The following is a 24,880-nucleotide window of genomic DNA, read 5'->3' as shown; positions in this document are numbered from 1 at the left end:
GTGATGCTAGCACTGGGGAGTGGCTGCAAATACAGATGAAGCTTTGCTTGCTCACCTGATGCTCACCTCCTGCTGTGCGGCCTGAATCCTAATAGGCCACAGATTGTTACCAGTCCATGACAGGGGTTGGGGACTCCTGCCTCAGAGTCAAGTTTCTCAGTCTTAAGCTCCTGCAGCTGATTGGGCTTGTAGAGTTTGGGAGACAATGCCTGAGCTAAGAAGGCACCCAGCTCCTGACAATCCAGTATCCATGCTCCAGACCACTGCACTGTGTATACACCGTAAGACAAAGCACAGCACCATGAAATGAGTGGTCATGCTGGCAGCTGGAGCATGGCTAGGGTGTCTAACCTCATGCAGGCCAGCAAGGTCCTCATTCTGCAGTTCTTGTCCTCCCTACCTTCCCAGACAAAGCCTCTTCAGGTTGGGGCAGGCCCACTCCCTGAAGGCAAGAGCTTCCACCAGTTCTGGACTTTGCAGCGATTTCCCTTTTAAGCTACCCACTCCTTAACAATCCCTGGTGAAAATTCTGGTGGAAGTCTGTTCTTCCTAAAAGCAAATCTTTCCGTTTTCTTTCCTCTTTCTCCCAGCTAAACAGGACTCTGTATACATATTGACAAACTGGCCTATGGAGTAGGGTGGCAGGAGGCAGATGTTTACTGGGTTCATCTTCAAAGAAACAGCAATTTTGATTTCACTCATCAGGATATGAAAGAAATATAGATACATCAGCCCCTTCTTGTGCCAGTGCTTGGCCACTCTCAGCATCTGGGGCAAGACAGGGGGTAGGAGTGGGGTGGCGGTGTCCATGCAGTTCCTGGTGGGGTGGACAGTGTGGATCTGGATCCCCTTTCCTGCAGTGAGCTGGCTGCCTAAAGACAAACCTTCTACCTGTTTGGTCTCCTGGTTTTCCCATGCTGGAGGCTCTGAGCGGCTTTCTGTCTTCTCTCAGCCAGTTTTGTTCCCACTGATATATGGTTTGCAGCTCCTCCAGTGCCTTCATCATTGTCTAAAGATGATGACGTAGAGGAACCAGGAAAGTAAGCTGAGTCCACATGACTGGGGCTGCCGCTGGGACCTGGCTGATGGGGGAGGACTGTTCACACTGCAGAGTATGTGTTCCTTCATGAGGAATGTTACTATAGTTGTTCTGCTCAGTTGGATTCTTTTCACTTGTTACAAAGTGAGGGCTGGCTCAGCAAGGCTGTATGGGTGTGGACCCTGACCAAAGAGCCTGCCTGGGCTGTGCCCCTGTGGAGCTGTGGGCTGGCTTGCAGAGGTCTGTGGAATGTTGGGCATGGGGGCTGGGCGGGGGCATATGGTGGCACTATCCCAGGCATTCCAAATGGATTTGATCTGGCTAAGTAGTGTGGTGGGTGAAGCCACAGGCTTACTAGTTGTGGAATAATATCCAATTGCTCTCTTAAATCGAATAACTTTGTCATCTGTTCTAGACTGAGAATGCTGGAAAACATCTTTTGCTATGGCCTCTAAGTCTGAGGTGTGCTAGTGTTGTCAGCCACAGCCTCGATCACCCCACCTCACATGGTGGCAAGACCAGCTGGTGGGTCCGAACCTTAAGTGGGGCTAGCTGATGCTCTAGATCAGGTAAACGCCAATGAAAGGAAGTCAGGTCTTCATCAGGTAGCATTTGATATCCTGATAGAGCGGCAAAGATAGGGAAGTGGTTTGGGTTCAGGTTCAGCTGCTTGGCCACCTCGTGCATCAGGTACTGGCTTGTGGTGAGACTTTTCCCATTCCTGCTCAGTTTTAGGGCATAGACACTGAAATAGTAGGGTCTATCGCTCAGTGCGTAACCAGGGTCATATGCAACCGACATGGAAGCCGTTTTCTCTATAAAATCCAATCATTTCTTGATGATGGTTCTGGATGCTCTGTGTTACCTTGACGTGGAAGTGAATGGGCGCCAGGTGGATGCAGTGTGCCATGCCGGCAGGCGGCAGGAATCAGACCCCGGGCGGCGGGGTTCCCTTGTCTGGACATGGCTGACGATCTGGTGCCATCTGGCGCTCATTGCTCTGCTGCTTGACCCAGTCGTGCAGCCGCGCCTCTGGAGCGCGCCGTGGGAGATGAAGAGGCGATGTTGCCGCAGAAGCAGGCCTTGGCCAGGCGCTTCCACTGGCCTCCGCTCGGTCGGTGGGTGTAGAAGTCGCCGCAGAGGCGGTGCGGGCCGTTGTTGGCGTCCACCAGCAGGCGCAGCGGCGTGTGCACCAGAGTGCTATGGCAGTGCTGTTCGAAGTAGACCCGGAATCCCCGCATGCCCACGGCGGCCTCGGCGCCTCGGCAGTGCGTCCAGGGGTGGTGGGGCTGTGGTATGGCAGGGCAGTGTGGCGGTGGGGGGTGCTGTGGGTGGGGGTGGGGGGGCCCGCTCTCGGTCGCTGAGGCTGCCACGTGCTGCTGCCCTCCAGGGCGGTGGCAGAGAGGGGCCTGATCTATGCGCCGGCCCAGGCCCAGGCCACATCTTCACTATTCTTACTGAATGCCATCTGCTCTTACATTTTTAGTACCTGATGATATATTCCTTTATACTGCTTGAGCTACATTCATTCAACAAATAATTCTTGAGAATCTACCATATGTCTAGTGCTATTTGGACACTAGAGATACAGCAGAGAAGACAGTTGTCTTACATGGAGTTTACATTCCATGTGGGGCTCTTCTTCTAGTATTCACATCTAAATATTAAGTTCCTTTACAGTGGTAACTGTGCTTGTATTTTTGCTATGTCTATGAAGGCACAAGTTAATTTCACTGCTGTACAGCTTATCGTTAAGTTAATAGTGTTTGTCCCGGCAGTGTAAGCATATAGCTAGTTAATGTCAGGGGACTAGGCAAGTAAACTTACTTGATATACCAGCTTACTCTGTTTTCTAACTCTGAGAATCTGCATTGCTGTTGAGTAAGATACTTTAGGAATTCTCAAGGAGGGAACTAGCAAAGGAATTGCAAGGAGTAACTACTTGGAGATTGGTTTCCTGTGTATGCTTAAGCAAGATCCATTTCTCAGAGATATGCCCAGAAAGCCCCACCACACTTTGGGAACATTTTAAGGGGTTTGGAATTACTGTGATCATTAATATGTTTTTACCTTCTTTGATGTTTTCCTTGAGGACAACTAAAGCTGGTCTTACAACATTTCAAGAGTGGTAAGAATTTAGCACTAGGAGAAATCACTTGCTCAGAAAAACATATTTTATAACTTTTTACTATAACCAAAACGAAGAAGGGTGGAGTTGAACTTACCAAAACAAACCACCTTTCCCTCCCAAGTTTGATAGGAAGTGATCAGAGAAGGAGTTTTAGGACTTTCCCCGGAAAATTCATCTTGCGAAATTTGGCATCTTGAATGTTCTAAAACTTGGTTAACAAAATAATTGGTTGCTGTGTTAAATTAAACTTATATTTAACAGGCCTAAGTCTGTATTCCCCATAAAATGTCTTTCTGAATTTCGTATACACACATACACACCCTCATGTTTTTATAGAGTTTACTTTGCATGTTTCCCTTGAGAAATCATGGGATACCAAAGGCTGTTTCTCAGACCTGATTTGTATAAATCCCCCCTTCTCCTTATGGGAAGACATATGAAGGGGAACTTGGAACTATTGCCAATTCTAGCTACCTAAGATCACATGTCCTCCAGAGGCATGTGACGTGACCCCTAGGACAGCCGGGCCACTCAGGTAGTATGAGAGCTTACTCTGCGCCAGGGAACACAGTGAATTTGTGTCATGCCTTAGGAGACAACCTAGAGATTCTTAGCAATCAAGAGTATAACACTTAGTTATGTTCTCTAAACTTATCTCTCAAAAGTAATTCTAGAAATGTTTGTAGAAGGTTTCAGAAAACAGTGTCCCTGGAGGAACAAGTGGGGCTTCTCAAGAGAGCTGCTGTGAAGAGCTGGTGCAGAGAGGGCAATGTGCCTCCTTTCTGAAGGAGTCTGAGAGGGAGAAAGCCTTTTAGAGTTGATGGTAGGCTATGAGACAGTAAGACTGGTCCCTACTAGATTGAGCATTTTGAGAGAAGAGACTCTCTTGTTTGTGATTAATTCTGCAAGACCTAAGACAGTGATTGGCTAATGGAAGCGCCCCAGTTTATGTTTTTGAACTGCACTAAATGGAAAGCAGCTGCAGAAAGCAAGATCAAGGAAAAAGTGGGTTGCACAGCATTGGGAAGACTAATATTTGTATATTCCCAGCTCTCTCTGCCAATATATTACAAGTCTCCATTGATATCTGAGAGATAGGTGAGAACCTTAAAACTTCCCAAATACTCAGAGTAACTGACACAACGAAGAGAATAAAGGCTATGATAAAGATAATACTATGTGTTTACCAAATCATCTTATCCTTTTATTTTTCTCCCGGCCACACAGGAAGGCTGCATTTCATAACTTCCTTTCCCCTTGATGGGGCTATGTATCCTGTTATAGCCAATGTGATTTGGGCAGATGACACATGTGCTACATCCAGACCTGGCTTCAAAAATCTCTCCTATAGTCTTTCATGTTCCCATTTCTCTCTCTCTCCCCTCTCTCCCCTTTCCTCCCTCTCTCCTTGTCTGGTTGACGAGATGCAGAGGTTTCAGTGAAAGACTTCAAGGGTCTGAGGCCTTAGGGCACAGGAAGACCAGTAGAAGGAAGGAATCTGGTACCTGAATAACTGTGGTGCACAACATCCCTTCCCAAACATTGATCTTCACTGGACAGTGCCATGAGTGAGAACTACATGTTTATTTGTTAAGCCACTGAGAGGGGATTTTTCATTGCAGCTACCATCATGACTTACCCTGACTAATACAGAGGCCATTGAATTATGTGTTAGTTATTGAGACCTGAACCGTCTGATTCCTGACAGAGAGTAGGGCTAGAAAATGGAGGTTACAATTATGTATCTATTTGCATATGTATACTAAATCACATATACAATTTATTAAGCATTTTCCATATGCAAGGCATCAAATAAATAGCAAGCCAAGCATTTAAATATGATTCTTTGTGTACTCCTAAATTAAGAGAGTCTAAGTTGACATAGTACTCAAGTAGTCATATCAGAATTGGCCACTACCTATGTCATGTTGCCTGTGATCATTAGCCATTTCCTCTAAGAAAATGTATCCAAAAATAGCTCTCTTTTTATTAAAAAAATAGGGAACAGACTCATTGAGTAGAACTACTTGCAGTCTCCTGGGAAATCCACTAAGTAGAAGAGCCAAGCTCACTGGGCTGCTTTCTGTGAAGGATCAACGTACCTTTATAGTTTGGGAAAGGGGCACTGACTACTTTCTCAAGGCTAGAACCAAGCTGTTCAAATATGAGGCCTCAGGTTATTTCAATTCTCTCCAGGGATGTGAAGCTACCATTCAAAAAAATTTTCAACTCTTGCAGGGAAGTAGGTACAAATAGAAGGCACCAACTAATATATGAATGGACTGAGTTCCAGGAGGCGGAGCCCATGTCAGTTTAAAGTTTCCTGGGGTATACTTCCATGATGCCTGTATGGCAGCAATCAGGGGATTCTGAGGTACAAGTGACTATACTCCTTTGTCCCCCTCCCTGTAGGGAGAAAGCCTCTGCCAAAGCCTCTTGCCTTTCTTTATTTTACATCTTTGGCGTAAAGCAGGTAATAAGAAATTGTTGTTGCATTCCCTACAACTACCCTTTAAATCCCATTCACTCTTCATCCTTTGGCCATCTTCACCTATTAGGACTCAATTATTCAGGCATGTATCAAATGACACCCTCCCCCCAACACCCGCTCCCCAAGACTTCCTTGAGTTTTTCTCAACCAGGTTTAAACTTTCTTTTCAATTTCCATAGCACTCGTAAGTTTTACCATTTATAATATTTTGCTTGGTTATTGAGATATGTTCATATCTTATTTCCCTTTTATATGGTAAACTTTAGGGAGTGACTACTTTTTATTCAAAGACCTAATTTCATCATTATATATATATATTATATATATATAATAAATATTTATTTTATATATATATAAAATAAATATTTTGAATTGACATTCCAGGCTTTCTCTCTCTCTCAGAGTAACAGTGTGCAATAAAGAGCAACATATAAAAGGAGGAACTGTGAAATAATTTGGCGTTTTTAAGGAACTTCTAATAGGGTGTTATGGCCAGAGTGAAAATCCACATGGAAAATTGGTTAAGAGACCAAGTTGGAGAGTTTGGTAAGTGTCAGGAGAGAATTTATATGCCATGTGTAAGAGTTTGTCTAGAAAGCAATGGGAAGCCACACTTTAGGAAGATAACCAGAAACAATGTAATGAGAAATTTCGAGTGCCTTAACTGCAGCAACAGCACAATGAAGAGAAGGAAGGCTACATTTAGAAGGTAGAACTGGCATATCATAGGGATCGACTGAATGAAGAGTGCTGAATAAGGAGGAGAGGTCTGAGTCAGTGTGAAACTTTCAGGTTTGAATGACCAGGATGATATTCTGCTATTCCTAGAGATAGGTTGAAATGAGAATGAGTTAAAAGTTCAGATATGTCGAATTTAAGTACTTACAAGGTACTTAAGTGGTAATGCTGGCTACCTGGATTTAACACCTAGAGATTAGATTTGGGAATCTACAAAACTATCTTATAGGAACAGTGAAATGAATAAGAAAACAAGAGTCCAAGTATGAAACCTTAGTACATACTAATACTTAAGAGACAAGTATAAGTAGAGGAGCCTGAAAAGGAATGGGGAAGAGGGAGAGGCAAAACCAGGGAAGAGAGATGCACAGAAGCTGAGGAGGTAAAGAGTTTCCAAATGTGGGTAGTAGGCAGCTGTGCCAATGTTTCAGAAAAAAATCAAGTAACAACTAGAATGAGCTCATTCAAGTTGGCTAAAAGGGACCTTTGAGTCCTTGGAGGGGTAGTCTTGGTGGACTACTCCAGGTGGAATTCAGACAGCAGTGAAAAGAAATGAATGGAAAGAGATAGTGTGACTGAAAAAAAGAATGAACGAATGAACAAATGAATGAAAGAAAGAGCTGGAGGGTCATGGAGTTGTGTGAAGGTGTTTGTATTTTTTAAAAATGGAAAATACTCAAGAATTTTATATTCTGAAGGGAAAACTTTGGTGACAAGAACAAACCGAAGCTATGGAACAGAAATAATTGCCAGTTTGAGGTGCTCGAGGGATAGAGGTGTACAAGACCCAAAACATAGCCCTGAATAAAAAGAGGGACACAAATCCTAGTGTGTGTGTGTGTAAAGTGGGAATGGATGGAAAATGGACTGCCCTTTGCTAAGCAAGGGAGGAAATGGAAAGTGGGAGAATAAAGTCAGTGGTGAGAGCTTGGGAGAGGAACTGACTGAAGACATGTAGCAGGAGTATGAGGCCCCATTGTGGACCTGGCTATGTATTTGCAGTGGCATCAGGTTAGTTTGAATGTGACTTTCTCAAATAGTTCTTGCTTGTCCAGTGTAGATAAGGTAAAGAAGGCAGATGAACAAATTAATCCTAGATGTACAGACATCTGGGGAAAAGCTCATGCTCATGAACCATTTAGTGATTTCCTCAGCCTGAGATTTCATTATGAGTCTGAACAATTTGAAAACCTTCAAATCATCTGAGATTTTCCCCAAACTGTATTGAATACTAACTCATCCAGATATATTCATCCAGACAGTGTAACCTGTAAGGGAATTGGAGCCTTTAAGTTCAATCCTTTCTTGAAACTTGAGAAATGAATGGAGAATTAAGTGTCCAATTCTTAATCTTGGAAAGCCATGAAAAATGAGTGTTTTATAAGAGTTATCACTGAAGAGTTTTGTTCTTCTTGGAATACTCATTCTAAAAAAAGAGAGAGAAAGAAAAAAAGAAACAAGGAGGCTTTCACATAACCCCAGTAGGAGAGGAGCTTGCCAAGGGCATTCCCTACCTTTGCGAAGTCTCATACCTTATGGTGGCAGAGACTCTAGGTATTGGCTATAACAAGACTTTAGATTTAAAGTAAAAGGCAAAGAAATAGCAGGCAAATAGTTTTCCTTAAAGACTTCATATTCTAATTGGTGGTTTAACCACCTCAGTAGGCTTAGTCCTTACAAAGAATACAGAAAATAACAGGGGCCACTGTCCTCTCAGTCCAGGGCAAGAAGCAGTGTGAGTCCAATCTCTACAGTTACCGATGCTGCTCACGTGGCCCAGCTTAGTTCTTTCCCACACCTCTTGAGAAAGATCCCTCACTACTGTTTCTATAGAAGTACCTGTTGAAAAAGGAAGGCATCCTCCCAATACCCTGACTCCATTCCATGTTTACATAAAAATGAATATTTCATAGACTTTAAACCTTATGATTCTAAGAATAACTACAGCTGACAAGAGATTTCTGACAGATTTCAAAGGAAATGGGTTTAAAACTCAATGTTCATATAGTTTTCTATCAAGTTTTCATCCTACCTATTTTGCTCTTAGTTATGAAGCAAGAAAACTTTCTGGAACATTTGCTGGTTTTCCCATAATTTTAGCAGCTCCTAATTTAAGTATTATGTGTCAATACCAGGTACAGTATATATGTATGTATGTACTTACATACACAAATATACAATAAAATGGTAGGTGTTACGTGTTTTGTTGGTTATTGATACTAGAGGTAGTCAGGATCTTTGCAGCTTATCTGGGGTGGTGAGAAGTTCAGATCGGCCTGACATTTTATCTCCATCCTTCCCTCACTTGAATAGACTTGTGCAACCATCTCATTCCCCTTGCTCTTCCTGATAATTTCCCTACTGGCCCACTGCTTCATGAGGAGGAGCCTCTCTTCACTCTTCTTATTGTTCCTAAATCCCTAAATGTCCTTAATGCAAAAGTTCCTAAATGCTGGGAAAATGAAACTTGAGATCAGACAAACTGATCATGGACAAACAATGGCAAAGCTGAAGATGAAAAAAATAGCACCTACAAAGAGAATCTGAAATATTCATGATGGTAAATAATGACAGTGCTCTAAAACACATTATACTACAAACACATTTGATCTGAAAAAAAAGAGAGTAGTCCCTGACATCTGGGAACTGAGGTGACACTTAGAGGTATGTGTTGAAGCTGTTAAAGAAGTCAGGCCATTGTGTTCTCTTGTTGAACACATAAAGAATCTCAGAGAACACCAGCAGCAGACAAGGGCATTCTGTGACTCTGATGAAGAGAGTCAAAACAAGCCACTTCATAATTCTGTGTAAGCCTAGACTAAAACAAAGTCATCGCGTAAACCACGAAATACTAAACATCCCACTTTTGTGAGTAATGAGTGTCTGCTGTGTCTTTACCCATTACAACTTTAGTCTTCATCTGTTCTACCCTCCCTACAGATAAGATTTATTAAGATTACCAGTCAGAGAATTGTCCCCCTTCCAGACAGCACCCAATCTAGAACAAACTCCAGCTTCCCTGGAACCTCCTCAAGCTCTCCCCTAACCAAAACCCAAATCCTCCAGGTCCTTTTTAACATCCTTTAACTAAGATGCCTCATGATTCCCCATGAGGTGTGTCCTCCCTCACTGCAACATGTAATAAATCTGCCTCGTTTAACCATGGGCATCTTCCTGGTCTTTGAAAAGTAGAGGTTACAGGAACTTGTCACACACTGCGCTGATGCGAAGTGCATCCAATGTTTGGAAAGGATGAAGTGGTAAAAAAATAAGAAGTTTCTATGGTGAGGGTGGGCAAGGATGCTTCCTTTCAAACATTCTAATCCCTGAGAACCTCTTGTCCCCCACTCAGCAACTTCTCTCTGGCAATAAGTCTTGTATAGAGGCACCCACACACTGACTCATGACGGGGAGACTTGTGATTTAACCTGACTTTTATCCCATACAATAGCCCAGGCTAGCTCAGCAGCTGTTTGTTATTTTCAGCAAGTCAAATATGGTCTACCTCCTAGGATCTGAGTGTGGGAACTGTAAGATTTCCAAGGGCCCCACTTAGAAAGGAGTTTAGAAATGTGACATGTAATCTGGGATCTCACTATCTTTATAAAAATGAATGGAGACAACATAAAGGAAAAGAAGGAAAAGTAAAAAGTTATAGAGACAGTCTCTGAGGAAGTGGTTTTACACTCCATCATCTAAAACTAAGGAAAATTATTATAAAACTTAAGGGAAATACTAGGTTTTCTATGGGTGTTTGGTTTCTGAAACTCTGTTACTAAAGTAACTACACTACTATTTAGAAATTAGTTTATTTTTATAAGCCGTGCCTCAACGTTTGTCAGGGCATTGGTATTATATGGGTAGAAGATAAAGATGATCATCTCCACTCATATGCTAGGAAACAGTCGTGGTAATCATTTGCTCAGCACTGCAGAAGCTTCACCTACAGGGACCTGGTACTCACCCAGATCTTCCCACTTGAGAGCGCTCCCAGAATCCACCAAACTGCTGTTCATGCCAAGCAGCCTAGTTGTTATCCCTTTGGTTCTGGACCTGATAATAGTAATACACCTGGGGAAGCTCTGCCTAGATCACGTAATTCTTAGGTGGTTACAACTGCTGTGTGAACATACGGAACAAGGACGCAGAGCTCATCCTGTTCCTCAAACATCCTATGCCCAATGGTTCCCAGATGCCCTACATCTTAATCATCGGGGGAACTTAAGTAAAATGAAGATTCTAGGTTCCACCCAATGTTTACTTCAGTAGTGTTTCTTGGTATGGGACTCAGGAGTCTGCACAGGAGATTTTCTTAGATCCTCTTATAACAAAGCTGCTGTTCTTATGCGCATAAAAAAAAAGGCGCGGAGAATCTGTGGTCTTAGGTCTCATCTTGATTGAAGGGGAGACTATAGCCTGGATCATTAGAATAGCTTCTAGTCCTATGCTTTTAAGAAAGAAGGAAACACACAGTAAGGGTAGGTAGAAGCAATGCAATTTTCTTAATAACAATGGCTACCTAGTTATTTTGGGAGTGGTAATATTATAAATTATTATTATTTTAAATAGAAGGGTCACCTATAAAAGTTATTTCAAGCATAGCTTGAACTTCATATTTTATAGCTAAGCTACAGGCAATTTATGTCTTTTCTTCCTATTTGTAGGTGTTTTAATCAACCTGTTCCTTCAACCTATCCATGGCTAAAATTAATCAGGTTTGATAAAAAATAATTTCACAAATCAGCCTGGTACCCTGAAATAGCATTTTTTTTTTTTAAACCAGGTCCTAGGTTCTGAATGGAAAAATCTCTCAAACTGATACATACGACAGAAGGGAGTAATGGTCCTGTGGTAACAAAGCTAAGAGAACCATCAGCCTCCAGCCTTTAATCTCCATTATTCTCATTGTTGAGACTGATATAACATCTAAAAGCTCATAGTAAAATCATATTTTATTTTTTAAAAAGCCATTCTAGGTTATACAGTTTATAACAAGGTAAGCAGATTGTGTAAAATTTCTCTTTACGAAAGTCTCATTTGGGTCTTGAATGCAGAATATAGAATTAAACAATAGGTATTAAAAGAGGCCATGAACTTTTTAGCTTCCTTCTCCCAAATGATCATCTTGATTACAGATGTTTAAAATGTGCTACAGCACATTTCGGGCATACAGCTATTTATAAAATTAAAAGTCTAGGGATCAAAGATAAAGTATTTACATTTTTACTCCACTACCAGCTTGGCAGCTAGTTTGGTAAAACTTAACTGTACTTACATGAAATTTATTACCACTGCTTTTATTACTCCCATTTCTTCTTAACCATCAGTATTTTTAGGGCAAGCACATATTATAAAATATCGCCAGAAATGTAAGTATTTCCTTTTTTGAAATCATATTATGAGAAAATGGGTGAAAAAAAGAGCTCATTTTCTCTGTCACTTTTTTCCTCTTTGTGTTTACCTTCTTTTTGGATGTAAAATGCTTAATAACTAGAAGTCAAATATCCTTTGATGGCAAAAGAAGTTTCCAATGTTGTGTACACTGTGCTTGTATATTGCCTGAACAAAATAAAAACTGGAAGTATTCCAGTTTAAAATTTGATCAAGTGCTCTAAATATATAACTTCTTTTTAAACCAGGTATTGCAAACAGACATTTTTAAAACCAGGTACAGACTATGAATATAAAATATCCCATGTTAGCAATAATCTTTTGTGTTTTTAGCGAGATCTTTTCAAATTAATCTTTCAACACTCATATTGAAAAATCCTAGTTCTTGTCAGCTCTCAAATTTAATGACAGCCTTTTATATTTGTGATGTTGAGGATTATGATGAGGTAATGAATGCATAAACTTGACTAATTTAGCTAAACTTCAGTCCACAAAATTAATGCAACTGGATTCCTAGTGGAAAAAGCTTTTTAAATTTAAAATTCTGTTCTAGATTTCTTAATTTACTATTCAAGATATAATGCTAATTACCATTATAACAAAAGATTACAATAAAGAGAAGATCCCAGTACTCTCTGAGATGGCTGACTACTCTTTGGGCGTGCATGAAAGCCCAAGACCTCAGTGGCCAGCACCTGGGAGATTACTCAGGGCAGCAGCTGCCTGCCTCAGCCAGGAGCCACAGGCTGGTTTCCCCTTCATTTTTTCACAGTGCAAGGCCATTTCTTCTGTCCTGTGTAATTGGCAGCCATTATCATAGATATTAGATGTGGAGAGACTTGGCAGGTCACCTAATTCCCCAGCCCTTCACTAAGAATGCCCCTGTTGAATATTTATGAGGCCGTTGTTAGCAGGCGCTTGTGGAAGTCAGCCTATTAGCAGTTATGGTCATTTACAACCACCTGGAGGGAGAACAACATCAAAAGAGCTTTAATACATAACCGTTGTGGAAAAATAAATAATGAAGGAATGCTGGTTCTAGACATTTGACTAATTGTCAAATAATGAGGTTCATTAACAACTTCCATAGATGCTATGTTTGGGGATTAGTTGAAAGGGCCCTGAAAAAGTACATGGTAACTTTCTTTCCATTTGTGTAGGAGAATCTCCAAATGGGCTCTTCCTAGGGCAGAGATAGAGCACACTTCAAAAGCCAACCTGAAGGATTCTTGATTTAAGTAGCATAAATTTAATTAATATGAGACAGCACAGCATATACTTGATTAACACAAGAAAACATTCTTAGTATTTCTCTGGGACAATGTGAGTTTTGAGACATTTTAAGATGGCTACAAAACACAAACTGAAGAGAGGATCTAGCATTATTTGATATATAGGATAATTTATACACAAATCCAGATAAATCAGGCCTCAAGTAGATTTGTGTGTGGGAGGCTGAGTGTATGTCTTTGGTGAATGGGGCTGCACTGATTGCAAAGCTTGTATGAACTAGGAAGCTGCCACTCTTCAGTGTTTCCAACATCATCTCAGAGCTGTAAAGACATCAGAGAAGAACAGGCTTCGCAATCAGAGCTGGTTTCAGATCAGCACTGTACTTCAAACCAATTTGGTAAGTGCTCCTAGGCAGTCTTAGCCACAGTTTCCTCATATGTAAAGCAGAAACAGCAATATCTACTCACAGTGGTATTAAAAAGGATAGATAAAATAAACGTAATACATTTGGCACCATGTAGGTTTTCAATAAACATTAGCTTTTCTTCTCTCTCTGAGCATTCTATAGTTGCATTTAAATGACAGATTTTTTGGATGTACAGAAAAAATTTTCTTACAGGTAAATTTGCATAGCTTGAAATGCAATTAGATTTTCAAAATACTTCTAACCCACTGAACAGTGGAGCAGGTTTTTTTTTGTTGTTTTTTGTTTTTTGTTTTTAAGAGTCAAGCAATTAAAATTGCTTCCTTCACATATCCTTGGCTTTCAGAGCAAATTGATGCAAAGTTTAATGCTGGAGAAGAGCATGTTCATGCGTCCTGTTTTTCCCCATTTGAAGGATGTGGTAGCTTGAGAACCATTCACTTCTGTAGAATTCTCAAAGCTCTTAAAGTTTCTCCTTTTCAATAAACTAAATCACTTCCTCTTTTCTCCAGCATGGTGGCAATTCCTTCAGAAATTAAGGATAATTAGGCATTTAAATGAGCATGATATTTAAAGATTAAGAAAACCAATAAAACCCAATGTAGAAACTACCACTGACTTTAACCTCAGTCTTGACTTCTTTCTCTTCCAGATCTTCTTTCGGCCATTAAATAACTCCTTCAGGTTGTTGTTCTACTAGAATTCATTTGATTGTTCATAACATTAATACGAGATACAATGTCCAAAAGCAGTACCTCTCTTTTAAATGAAAAAAAAAAATTAATGTTACTATGGTCATGAACACCCAATGCCAAATATTTAAATACAAGTAGGAGAAAGGTCAATAATTTTGATATTGCAAAAAATTCTAGATGTTAAGATTAGAGAGATAAAATACCTGCACAGATGACTTGTAGATTCAGCTGTGCTTTTCTAGGTTCTAGATACTTACTGAATAATATAATTTTAGAAAGAAAAACACTATATGCTTACAGGTCAGAGAGAGATTGAAAAGAAAGGGGATAACTCCAGAGAGGGTCCTGGTGACTTATAATTACATCGATCATGTTTAAAAAAATAATATGACCCAAATCTTGACTAAGGACATGAGGAAATGAAATCAGAATTCAGTAGCATTCAAAAAACAGACAAAATCCAAGGGAAGCCAAGAATTGTTATCAACATAAGAATAAATAAAAATAAAAGCAGTAATTTACAAGGTCGATGAGTATCGAAAAGAAAGATGTTTTTACGCTTTATTACCTGGCATTGTTCTTCTTTAGCACACGTGCGTGCGCGCACACACACACACACACATACACGCGCGCGCGCGCACACACACACACACACACACACACACACACACCATAATAAGGAACAGCAAAAGGGAATGACTAGTTCCTTTACAAGGTACATAAACACATTCTCAGGAAAAAATAAATTCTTTAGTTCCAAGACAGTTTAAAAGCATTTATTTTGTAAATGTCCCTGAGGGCCTGCGACCCAAAGCACAGGGAAACACATGCCATGATATGAATGGCATTGTATGTGCCTCTATAATTGTCAACAGATGTGGCATGTTTTTGGTGACTGACAGGATGGGAGTCTTAGAAAAATGAAAGTTCGATGAATGAGGCACCTTGCTTAATTGTGCTAAACTGTTTAGTTCAAATTTTCATAAACAGGTTCAACAGTTGAGAACTAGGAAATCTTTTTCTGATTTTCTCAAGAAAAAAAATAAGGGAGTGGTAGGAAGGAAATGAAAAAGAGAAGCACAAGATCATGTTGCTATGGGATACTTAAACTGTATCAATCAGGCATCTACGTGGTTGTATTAGTAGAAATTGAAATAAAATTGGTGCCAAGACCAGATGTTTAAAAAATTAAGAAAACACGTTCCTTCAATACCAGATATTTTCATGGATTTTCTCCCTACATTTTAGTGATGTTTTAAACAATTTAAAATTCATAGTTGACCTTTATTCGTGTTTGTTTGAAATAGACAATTCTGTGCTTTTTCATCTTTCGTTCCTTAAAGGTTCATGAATAGACTGCTCCATTCGAAATATCCTTGTTTTACATCGAAAGCAATGGTCACTTCTGAAGAAAGATAGGCTTTTGGTTACAGAGTCTTAACACTAGAAGACACATAAAAAGGTAATTTCCCCATTTTCAGGTCTATATGTTTTTATGTATACTATCTCAACATCACTGTCTGGGATGAGGCTCTATGCCAATACAGAATACTTGGTCAGTCCATAGTCCATAATCTAGAACTTGATGTTGCCAGTGAGAGTCACCTAGAATGCCATCTATGTCTTTGGGCATTCACTCATATAATCCTCCCACCAACTCTTATCAACCCATAATAAATTTACTGTGGCTGAATAGGAAATGCAAAGAGGCCTCAAAATCTCCAGAAGCATCATTTGACATATAAGCGTTTGTAATACTATTAATATTTGACTTTTTTCTTCATTGCTTTCTTTTCTGAAGTGTTACACTATGTCATGGTGAAGTAAGTCAGGTGCTTGAGTAAATAATGCCACTGAACCATTAAAGTAGCAGGGTTATTTGAAGTGAATGCTAGCAGCTTCATCACTCATTTATGGAACCACAAAGTGTGCTAAGACCCAAGGGTCAGTGAATACCAATAATACTTGCGCATCTTCTGCGATGTTTCCTAGGATATTGAAGTACATGCCTAGTCATCCTCTCTACTGGATCTAAATACATGAGTGCATATTCATAGCAAGGCCTCTTCAGTAATTTTTAAAATACAAAACTACTCTCCAAACTCTGAAACCACTTATTGAAGATCAACTATGTAAAGTGTAATTGACTTTCAAATACATTATCACTTATCAAATACATTGAGTTCTCACAACAGTCCTATGAAATATTATTGCCCTTATTTTACAGATCAGGAAACTGAAGTTCCAAGAAGTTAAATGACTTTTCAAAAGCACACTGCTATAAAGCGATGAATCCTGTTCCTCTTTTATGACACTTGTCTCTCCACAACTATTAGGCAAGTGGCTTTTAAGAGGTGTCTCTGGTCCTTTTGTGATTGTCTTTCCTTGTTGCCTTATTCTTGAACAACATACACAGTAGAGATGCTGTAAATTATGTTCCTATAAATAAGTTTGCTAAGTCTTCCCACTTGTGTAGGTAAGGAAAGACTGTGAGGTGGGAGTGGGAGGGATTAGATAATGCAAATTAATTAATGCAGACTGCTGGAAGTGTGGTCTCAATTTATCCAATTCCTCATCTGCCTGTCCACCTGATTGTCTCAGGTAAACTAAACCCGAGAGGCAAGGAATGCTTTTGTTGTCCTAAACTCATCTTAGGGGTGAATATCATGTACAGGTCACAAAGAACAGAGAGACTACGTATTTTAAATTTAGGGTATTTCTTTATTACTTCTGGGACCTTACTACTGTCTTTTCTTATCTGCTAATAAATCCTAGGATGAAAGGGGTTTTATGTATTTTATGTATTTGAATCAGGTCTCAACAGTAAAAATAAAGGTGATTACTGTGTTCATCTGTACACTATCCCTTCTTCCCATTTTAAGGACTATACATCTTGACCACAAGAATGGACATAGGAGGCTGTGATTTTCCTGTCTGAGTTGGATATGATGAATTACTTGGCTCTTCTGTGGTTAATAGGCTGTAAAGGTATGTCTCGAGCTGCCTATGGTCAGAGTTTAGCATCTGAGAGCACAGCTGGCTTGAGAAAATGAAGGCACCACTCAAGAAGATGTAATAAGCACCAGAGAGAATATGTGTTCTAACAGCATTCAAATGCCAGAATCTGTGAGGCCAAATTCAACGGTACCTTCTTGTGGCTTGCTTAAATTCAACATTTTTGTTTCAGGTCATCTGAGGTGGATTTCTATCACTTAGTACTGAAGGAGTCTGAACTAATACAGAAATTTTGCTTTAATAACTGAAATAATAATAGTGGCTTTTTAAGCATTAACTTTGTGCGAAGCATTTTATTTAGACTATCATTTTTTTCAATATAATCTCATAAGGTAGGTATTATTATCATCATTTTATTTATGAAGAAATAGAGGATCTACGTGATTAAATGACTTTCCTAAGGCTGCACAGCTAGACAGTAGTGGAGTGAGATTTTTGAATCCATTTTTCCATGGTCTCTCAATCCGTGCTCTCAGAACCTGAGCTATTTGACAGGCACACCTCGTACTGTTGCACTCAGCACACCATGCTTTACAGACGCTGTGTTTTTTACAAATTGAAGGTAAGATCCTCCACCAACCAAAAGATTACAACTCATTTATTGTGATACTAGCTTTACTGCCGTGGTCTGGAACTGAATCTGCAATAGCTCTGAAGTATTCCTGAACCTCAAAATGGTTCTCAATTTTGGCTGCATATTGGAATAACTTGGGGAGTTTCTAAAAACAGGTGTGCTCAAGGCCATCACTCTAGGCCTCCGAGTTTGCACAAGTACAGCAGGCATCATTCACATAGAATACAATGGACTTGTGCTCCAGGAGGTTGGGGCGCCTAGATGAATATTTTCTCGGTAAATGTTCCTGCCTGGACTTGTGCCACTGTTGTGGCTCTGAGGCCAGACCAATTAAACCTGAATATTTGGGAGTGGGGCCTACTGTTGATACATTTTTAAAAGCTCCCTAGGTGATTTTAAAGTACAGTCAAGGGTGTGAAACACAACTGTAACCTAAATACATATCTTGGGTTTATATGAGCTTGACTGGGTCTACGCTAGCATTAAAAAAAAAATTAAAGCTTAAGGTGGGAAAGTTAAGACTAACATGCCAAGAGACTACAATTATTAGGGTATCTCAGATAAAATCTTCTGTCAGAAAAAGTAAGTGTGGAATCACTGACCCCTCTAGATGATGGCCCTATTTCTGCACTGTACTTTACAGTATCATATCAGCTAAATGTATTAAAATGATATCTATAAGTACCTTGATTCTTGAAATATGACATCAACAATAATTAATGAACTATTTCTGCCAAAAAAAAAGTGTGGTTTTGTAAAGACGCGTCCAGCAAACATTTCTATCTAGCTTTAAACATTCTGTAACTGGGTAGTTTGGGGTACTGATGAAGGCCATGTCTTATCTCCACATAAAATTCTGTTCTCTCACCTGCCAGCAGACTATTTTAGCTGTTACCATGAAACATAAGAATAAAGAAAATAAAGAATACTGAAGATGCACTCCATGACTACTCTTATATAGGCAATAGCTCACTCAGATTTCAAAAGAACCATAACTAATAGATTTCACAGAGCTCAACCATATTTGATTTATGCATTATAAATTGGAAGGACAATTAAAACAGCAAATGTCATATTGTAAAGGAAAGTTTAGTTACAATGAATTATGCAATCTCACACTTTCTTATAAAAATAGGATAATAGAGAGATTTAATTCGCTATATTAGAAATTCCCAAGAGGGGAATGTACAAGGATATCAGGTTAAGTGATCATTTTCGAACTTTAATACCGAGCAAAGGGAAGATATTAAGCCAATGAAATCACCCAAACTAAGGCATCTACTGTGTGCAATTGAGGTATAACTAGTTTCTATAGGAAAAAGTCGGTACCCAATTTGAGCTCAATTTTATTAAAATCTCTTGAATTGTGATGTTTTGTCTGTAGTTTCCATAATCCCATACTTATTAAAGCAATTAAATCGATAAGCACATTTTCAGCAGAGATCATTAGAAATAGATTAACTAGCACAATACTTTAAGACTTATTTGACTTAAAGAGGTTTGACTAGCAGGTTGAGTATGTGCGATTACAGTCAGACGTTATTGTTGATGTCTCAGAATTCTAGTACAACTAACCACTGCCAATCACAGTGCAGTGTTTCATAGGACTGTTCTTTGTCTCTCTCCAATTGGAAGTTTTAATATGGCAAAACTTCAGTTAGCAAAACGTCAAAAAAATGCAACTTTAGCAAGAAACTATTAAAAGACATGCAGACTAATCTGTGAGATGTGTCTATCTATGAAACTGGGTCTTGTTCTGAGTCTCTCAAAGGTGCAGGATGAGGGTTAAAAGGAGCCTCCTAATGGCTGGGATTGAGCCCCATTACATCTCACTCCTATTCAAAACCTCCAAAAGTTTCTGACCGTCCCAAATCCTCAGAACGCCTTCTAGTTCTCAACTGGGATCCCAGGAAATCTTTCTGTTTTAGCTCTATTTTCCTATATTAAACTAAACTTTGGTCAAGCCAGACTATTTTTTATCTTGAGAATCCATTGCATTTTATTACCTATAGAATTTTTCTCACTTCCATCTTGTCACATGGAATACACTCTCTTTCCATGCCACAGACTTCTACTCTTTCTTGAAAATCAGGTGAAATGATGTCTCTTTTGTGATGTCCAAGCATTTAATGCCTCTCTTGCCTGAACCTCTATTACACTTTGTTCTTCCTATGTCTAAACCCTCCATTAACTCCTTGAGGATAGGGATAGTACCTTACATATGAAATTGGAATAAAATAGACCAATATATTAATTCCAGCTTCTCTACTTAATAGCAGAGACTTTGGAGAAAGGAAACTCCCTGAGCTCCAAGTGCCTCATCTGATAACTGGTTATGGAATAAGAATGTATACTTTAAAAGGTTCTTATGAAAATATATGAGATGATAAATGTAAAGCAACTAGAATAATACTTGACACATAGCAGACACTTAATACATGTTAAATTCTCTTCTTATTCCTCTTGTCTGAATGTCATATAGTACTTACTAGGTATATCTTGAATGAACGAATGAATAAAATTGTGAAATTGTCTGAGTCAGGTCTAAGAAGAAAGAATAGGCAATAGTATGTCCTGAGGATCCAACTGTGACACTCCCAAAGTAATTATTTTAATAAGGCCCCAAATTATTCCTATCTCATTCCTGCTTTATAAAGAAAAATCATAAGTAAGCATTTCAACGTTTTAAAAATCAGAAGTGTCAGGTTTTAAAACAAAAAAGCAAAAGACGGAAATGGTATCACATTCATAGTAACTTGCATTACAGGTTAACAGAAATTTCTACATAGTGGGATATACATACTAATGACAAAAATCTGTAATAAACAAAATTTTTTCAATAATCATGCTGTTGGTGGTAATGTTGGTATTGTTATTCTAAGACTATTGTAAATCTATTGTAGTGTGTGTGTGTATAACCATATGACAAACGAGTGGTTATGTTGTTATACTAAGAACCAGGAATTTTAGCAAGGGAAAAAGGAGACACAGACATCAGTGAGGTAAAGTATAACCTTTAGTCTTTAGCTTGAATTGGAAATGTCATGCAATATATAATATAATTCTTAAAAGAAAAAAATAGTGTTACCTACTTCTATCTACTGAAAAGACCTAGAAACAATGATCAACCCAGTAGCAATGGGTGCACTTAGTGTTCATACTGTGGCCTCATTATACCATGATCTAGTAGAAGAAACTGGGCTCTTTAGACAAATAGCTAATTCTGGATCTGGGACAGGAAATCCATAAGATGGCTTGGAACATTTTGTCACACCAGAAAGCTAGGAAACTATCAATGACTACAAGGGTCATGTGAAAAAGACTCAGGAAGCAGCTTAAAGAAGCTCTCACTAGCCAAGGATGGGACAATTTGAGCATTAATAAGACTAATTACTGCAACAAGATGAAGTGCATCAAATATTTTTAAGTCCACCAGTAAATAATGATAGTAAAAAAAAAAATAGCAACCCAATTAGTCATCTTGGAGGATACTTGGGAACCAACAAATAAGTTTTAAAATAGGTAAATAAAAGGAAATAATGAAAAATTTATCCTTCCTATCTTCCATAAAAGAATTACATGTGAACCAAATAGTCAAAGAGAAAGTTCTTTTTAATAGAATTATTTCAACTAATAATCAAGGTTACTGTTTTGTAATCCCCAAAGAAATAATAGATCTAGGCAATAGTTCTCAATGACCACTGACATTATAAATAAGCAATTAGACAGTACCCCTAATGGAAATAAATAGTGACTCCTAAGAAGTATTCTTCACCCCTGCCTCAAAAAAAAAGAAAAAGAAAAAAAGAAAAATCAAACTTGAATCACATAAAGCCTCTAGATTTAACTATCAATTCACAGAAAATATAAAGGAAAATGGGAATATGTTAAATGATGCCATGGAAATGGAATTACCTAAATCTAGAATGTAGGCAATCCCATGGGACAATTTCCTTGGTTTCTGTAACAAATAAGTGGAAGGAAAGAAGAAAGATGAAGAGAGAACCTATGGATTAAAAGAAACTTAAAAGACATTAACCAATTGCATTGTTTAATTTCACTATAATCCTAGTTAAACAAACAAAAAACAATGAAGAAAAAGTTTGGAAACAATTGGAACCATTTGAAAACTGGCCACATATTAGATATGATACTAAGAAATTATTGTGAAATCTTTAACAAGAAGAATATTATTATAATTATTTATATAAAAGAGTCCTTACCCTTTAGAGATACAAATTAAAATATTTACAAATGAAATGATATAATGTTGGGTATTTGATTCTAAATAATCTGGCTATAAGGAAGTGACTGGGGTATGGATGAAAAAAGACGGCCCATGAATGAAAAATTCCTGAGGCTGAGTGGTGAGTACATAAGAGTTCATTAGACTATTTTACTTTTGTATGTTAGCAATTTTCTGCAATAATTTTTTAAACTATACTCTAAAATCATCTAATATAATAAAACAGGCTATATTGAATTTTACATTCTCTAATCACTTAAAATAGGTATGGATAAAGCTCACAGAGCTGACAAGAGGAAACATATTTTGAAATTCTACTTCTTTGTACTCTACTGGCTTTCGAGAAATTTTTAGATTTCTTTCTTAGAAATTACAGTGTAGCTCTATTTAGTTTTCCATGATAAAGTCTTCTTGTTTTAATGATTAGTTAGTAAACCAAATTACAGTCTTAGATTGTAAGCTCTTGGAGAAAACAGGCCATATCTTATTTCTGTATATTCCATTTCTATCTATCTATCTATCTATCTATCTATCTATCTATCTATCTATCTACCTACCTACCTATCTATGTATCATCATCATCTAGCTATCACATTTGTAAAGTATTAAGTGAAAATGATGGAAAGACAAATGCATAGAAAGGGGAACCCAGAAGAACCTACCACCTACCTTGAGACCTTGAAAGATGCAGTTAGAGAAGTGAAACTTTTCTAGGCTACATTATTAGAAACTGTGGGAAATAGTAGATAAATTAAGTCATAGAGTTTTGAGGAGTGGGAGTACTGGTAGTACATAAAATAGACCAATAATTCAGTGTTAGCCTTTGTTTTTCCAAAGTAATTGTTTCTAACACTGTGCCGCTTCCTCAAGCTCCCCGTTCACTCCATGCCCTCTCTCTTTGAGATACCTCCTCGGGTATAATGGGGTATCCCCTGGCATGAACTTTTTGGAACTCCCTTTCAAAGTACTTCTCATCAAGTTCTTCTGCTGAAGACTTTTAGTGACTTTGCATCAATGACCAGAGTTTTCCACCTGAAATTTATGCTCTTCTTCATCTGGCTAAGAGAAACTTAACTGTTCTTCCCATCTGATACTCTCCAAGATGTGTTCTCTGCCCAATAAAATCATTCTCCTAACCATCACCAAGAGGACACCTGCCTTTGCTCACATTATTTCTGTCACCAAGATTGCCCACCTCTACTCCTGCCATCCATTTTGATACTATGTATCATTGAATTTCCAGCTTAAATTCACCTCTTCCATCTTTCTTATCTTCCATCTTATGACCTCCTAAAATTATTCTGCATGTGTTATTTATCTTGATATTGTACCAAAATCTTCCTTTTTATTGTCACTTAACTTTCTTGTGTTCATCTTCAAATCAATACTTGTAATCAGCAAACACTTACTGGATGCCAACTGTGTGCCGGGTGATAATGCGTGTTGTGGGTATATAAGCATGAATAAAATACTCTCTTGGTCCTCAATCCAGTTAAGTAGATAAAATACAAAGCATATTAACTTTAAAGTGAAAGTGTGCACTTTAAACCACAGCTCAAGGCAACAATATAAGTGACTTCAAAATGCAGTGCATGACTAACTGCTCAATGGTATAAACAATACCCTTTCTTGCTAGGCTACAGTCATACTGTAGGGCTTGCACCAGGTATGCTCAGTGGCTTCGGTGGAGCTGAAGCAGGCCAACTGTGAGGGAGACGAGCAGAAGAAGCGTATAGCTGTTCTGATGAACAATTTTCAATAGTATGATATTGATGTGGATGTTACACATACCTATCTAGCATAAGCAGTCAAAGAATATTAAAGCAAAAGCACTGACTTACCCAAGTTAAAGTTGAGAGGCAGCCAACACTATAATTCCTTGTGCAGCCTTTTATCATTCTCAAATGTTTTCCTCCATTCTTGATTCCTTTGTTATAGTCTGTTTCTTCCCACTGCTCTCTCCCTCTCCTCCAATACAATGTAAATTCCACAAGAACAGAGACCTGGTAAGTCCTTTTCATGTTCTAGCCTCAGTGTCTAGAGTACCTGGCTCATAGGAGGCACTCAAGACATGCTTGTTAGTTAAATGAAGCTGTCTGCCTATTCAAATGAGGGCTATGGCCACAAACCAGAGAAGGCCCTTGTCAAGTCCCCAGTAGGGTGAGGTCTGCTCGCCATGCAGCATCAATCTCTCCAAACATCACTGGCTCAGACTGTTTTCACTATAAAGGAGGCATCTTTTAATTAGGGACAACAGGGGACATAGAACTGCTAGGTTGCACTATTCCATCTGGTAACTGAAAAACATATGAGTCCTGGGTCCAGAGGGTGAGCCTTCACTTTACAATATATCACCATTACTACTTTGTGTCCTCATCTTTTGTTCTTGGAACATTTTAGAAAAAAAAAAGTCCTCTGGATATAGAGAAATGAAAAGTTTTGATTTAGTTCTGCTTAATGCCCTATGAAGTATTGGACAGAAATAAGCGAGAAAGAAAATATGTGAAATTCTGAGCAATCTGCATATTTGGTACTTCAATATAGAGTCTGAACTATCAGAGAAAAGATGAAATATATTAAAATGTGATTTCAAAACAATTCGCTATGTAAGGAAAGAGGACAGCTCAATTAAGCAATTATTATTGAAGTAATTGTAACTAAGGTTATGACATTACTGTTTACAGATCTTACCTACATTATCTTATTATTTCTATAAACTTAGACCCTACTTATTCATCCTTTGATTCACGGGAATTTCATTAAGGGCCAGGCACCAATTCTCAAGCACTAGGAATTCTGAGGAATTCACAATCAATCACAATTGTAAGAAAATGGTTAAGTGCCATGAGATGAGATAAGCACAGGGCGTTAGGGGCATATGCAAGGGATACTTAATCCATGCT

At 38.7% G+C, this 24,880-nt stretch overlaps 1 protein-coding gene and 1 pseudogene across 2 annotated transcripts in view; both read right to left on the bottom strand.

The window, feature by feature from the left end:
- CPQ (carboxypeptidase Q) overlaps nucleotides 1-24,880 on the bottom strand; it is a 433,138-nt gene that overhangs the window by 43,982 nt on the left and 364,276 nt on the right. The window contains exon 8 of one of the 2 annotated variants that reach the window (XM_036233308.1): nucleotides 16,642-23,945. The exons of the other annotated variant lie outside the window; for it this stretch is intronic. Coding sequence (XP_036089201.1) covers nucleotides 23,878-23,945 — 68 coding nt within the window. The 3' untranslated portion in view covers nucleotides 16,642-23,877. Of the gene's footprint in view, nucleotides 1-16,641; nucleotides 23,946-24,880 lie in introns of those variants that run through there. 2 annotated transcript variants of the gene reach the window in all.
- LOC107505387 lies at nucleotides 52-2,280 on the bottom strand (annotated as a pseudogene).

The sequence above is a fragment of the Rousettus aegyptiacus genome, unplaced genomic scaffold (assembly GCF_014176215.1).
Source record: "Rousettus aegyptiacus isolate mRouAeg1 unplaced genomic scaffold, mRouAeg1.p scaffold_m13_p_15, whole genome shotgun sequence".
NCBI lineage: Eukaryota > Metazoa > Chordata > Mammalia > Chiroptera > Pteropodidae > Rousettus > Rousettus aegyptiacus.
This window is presented reverse-complemented; position numbering and strand designations above follow the sequence as displayed.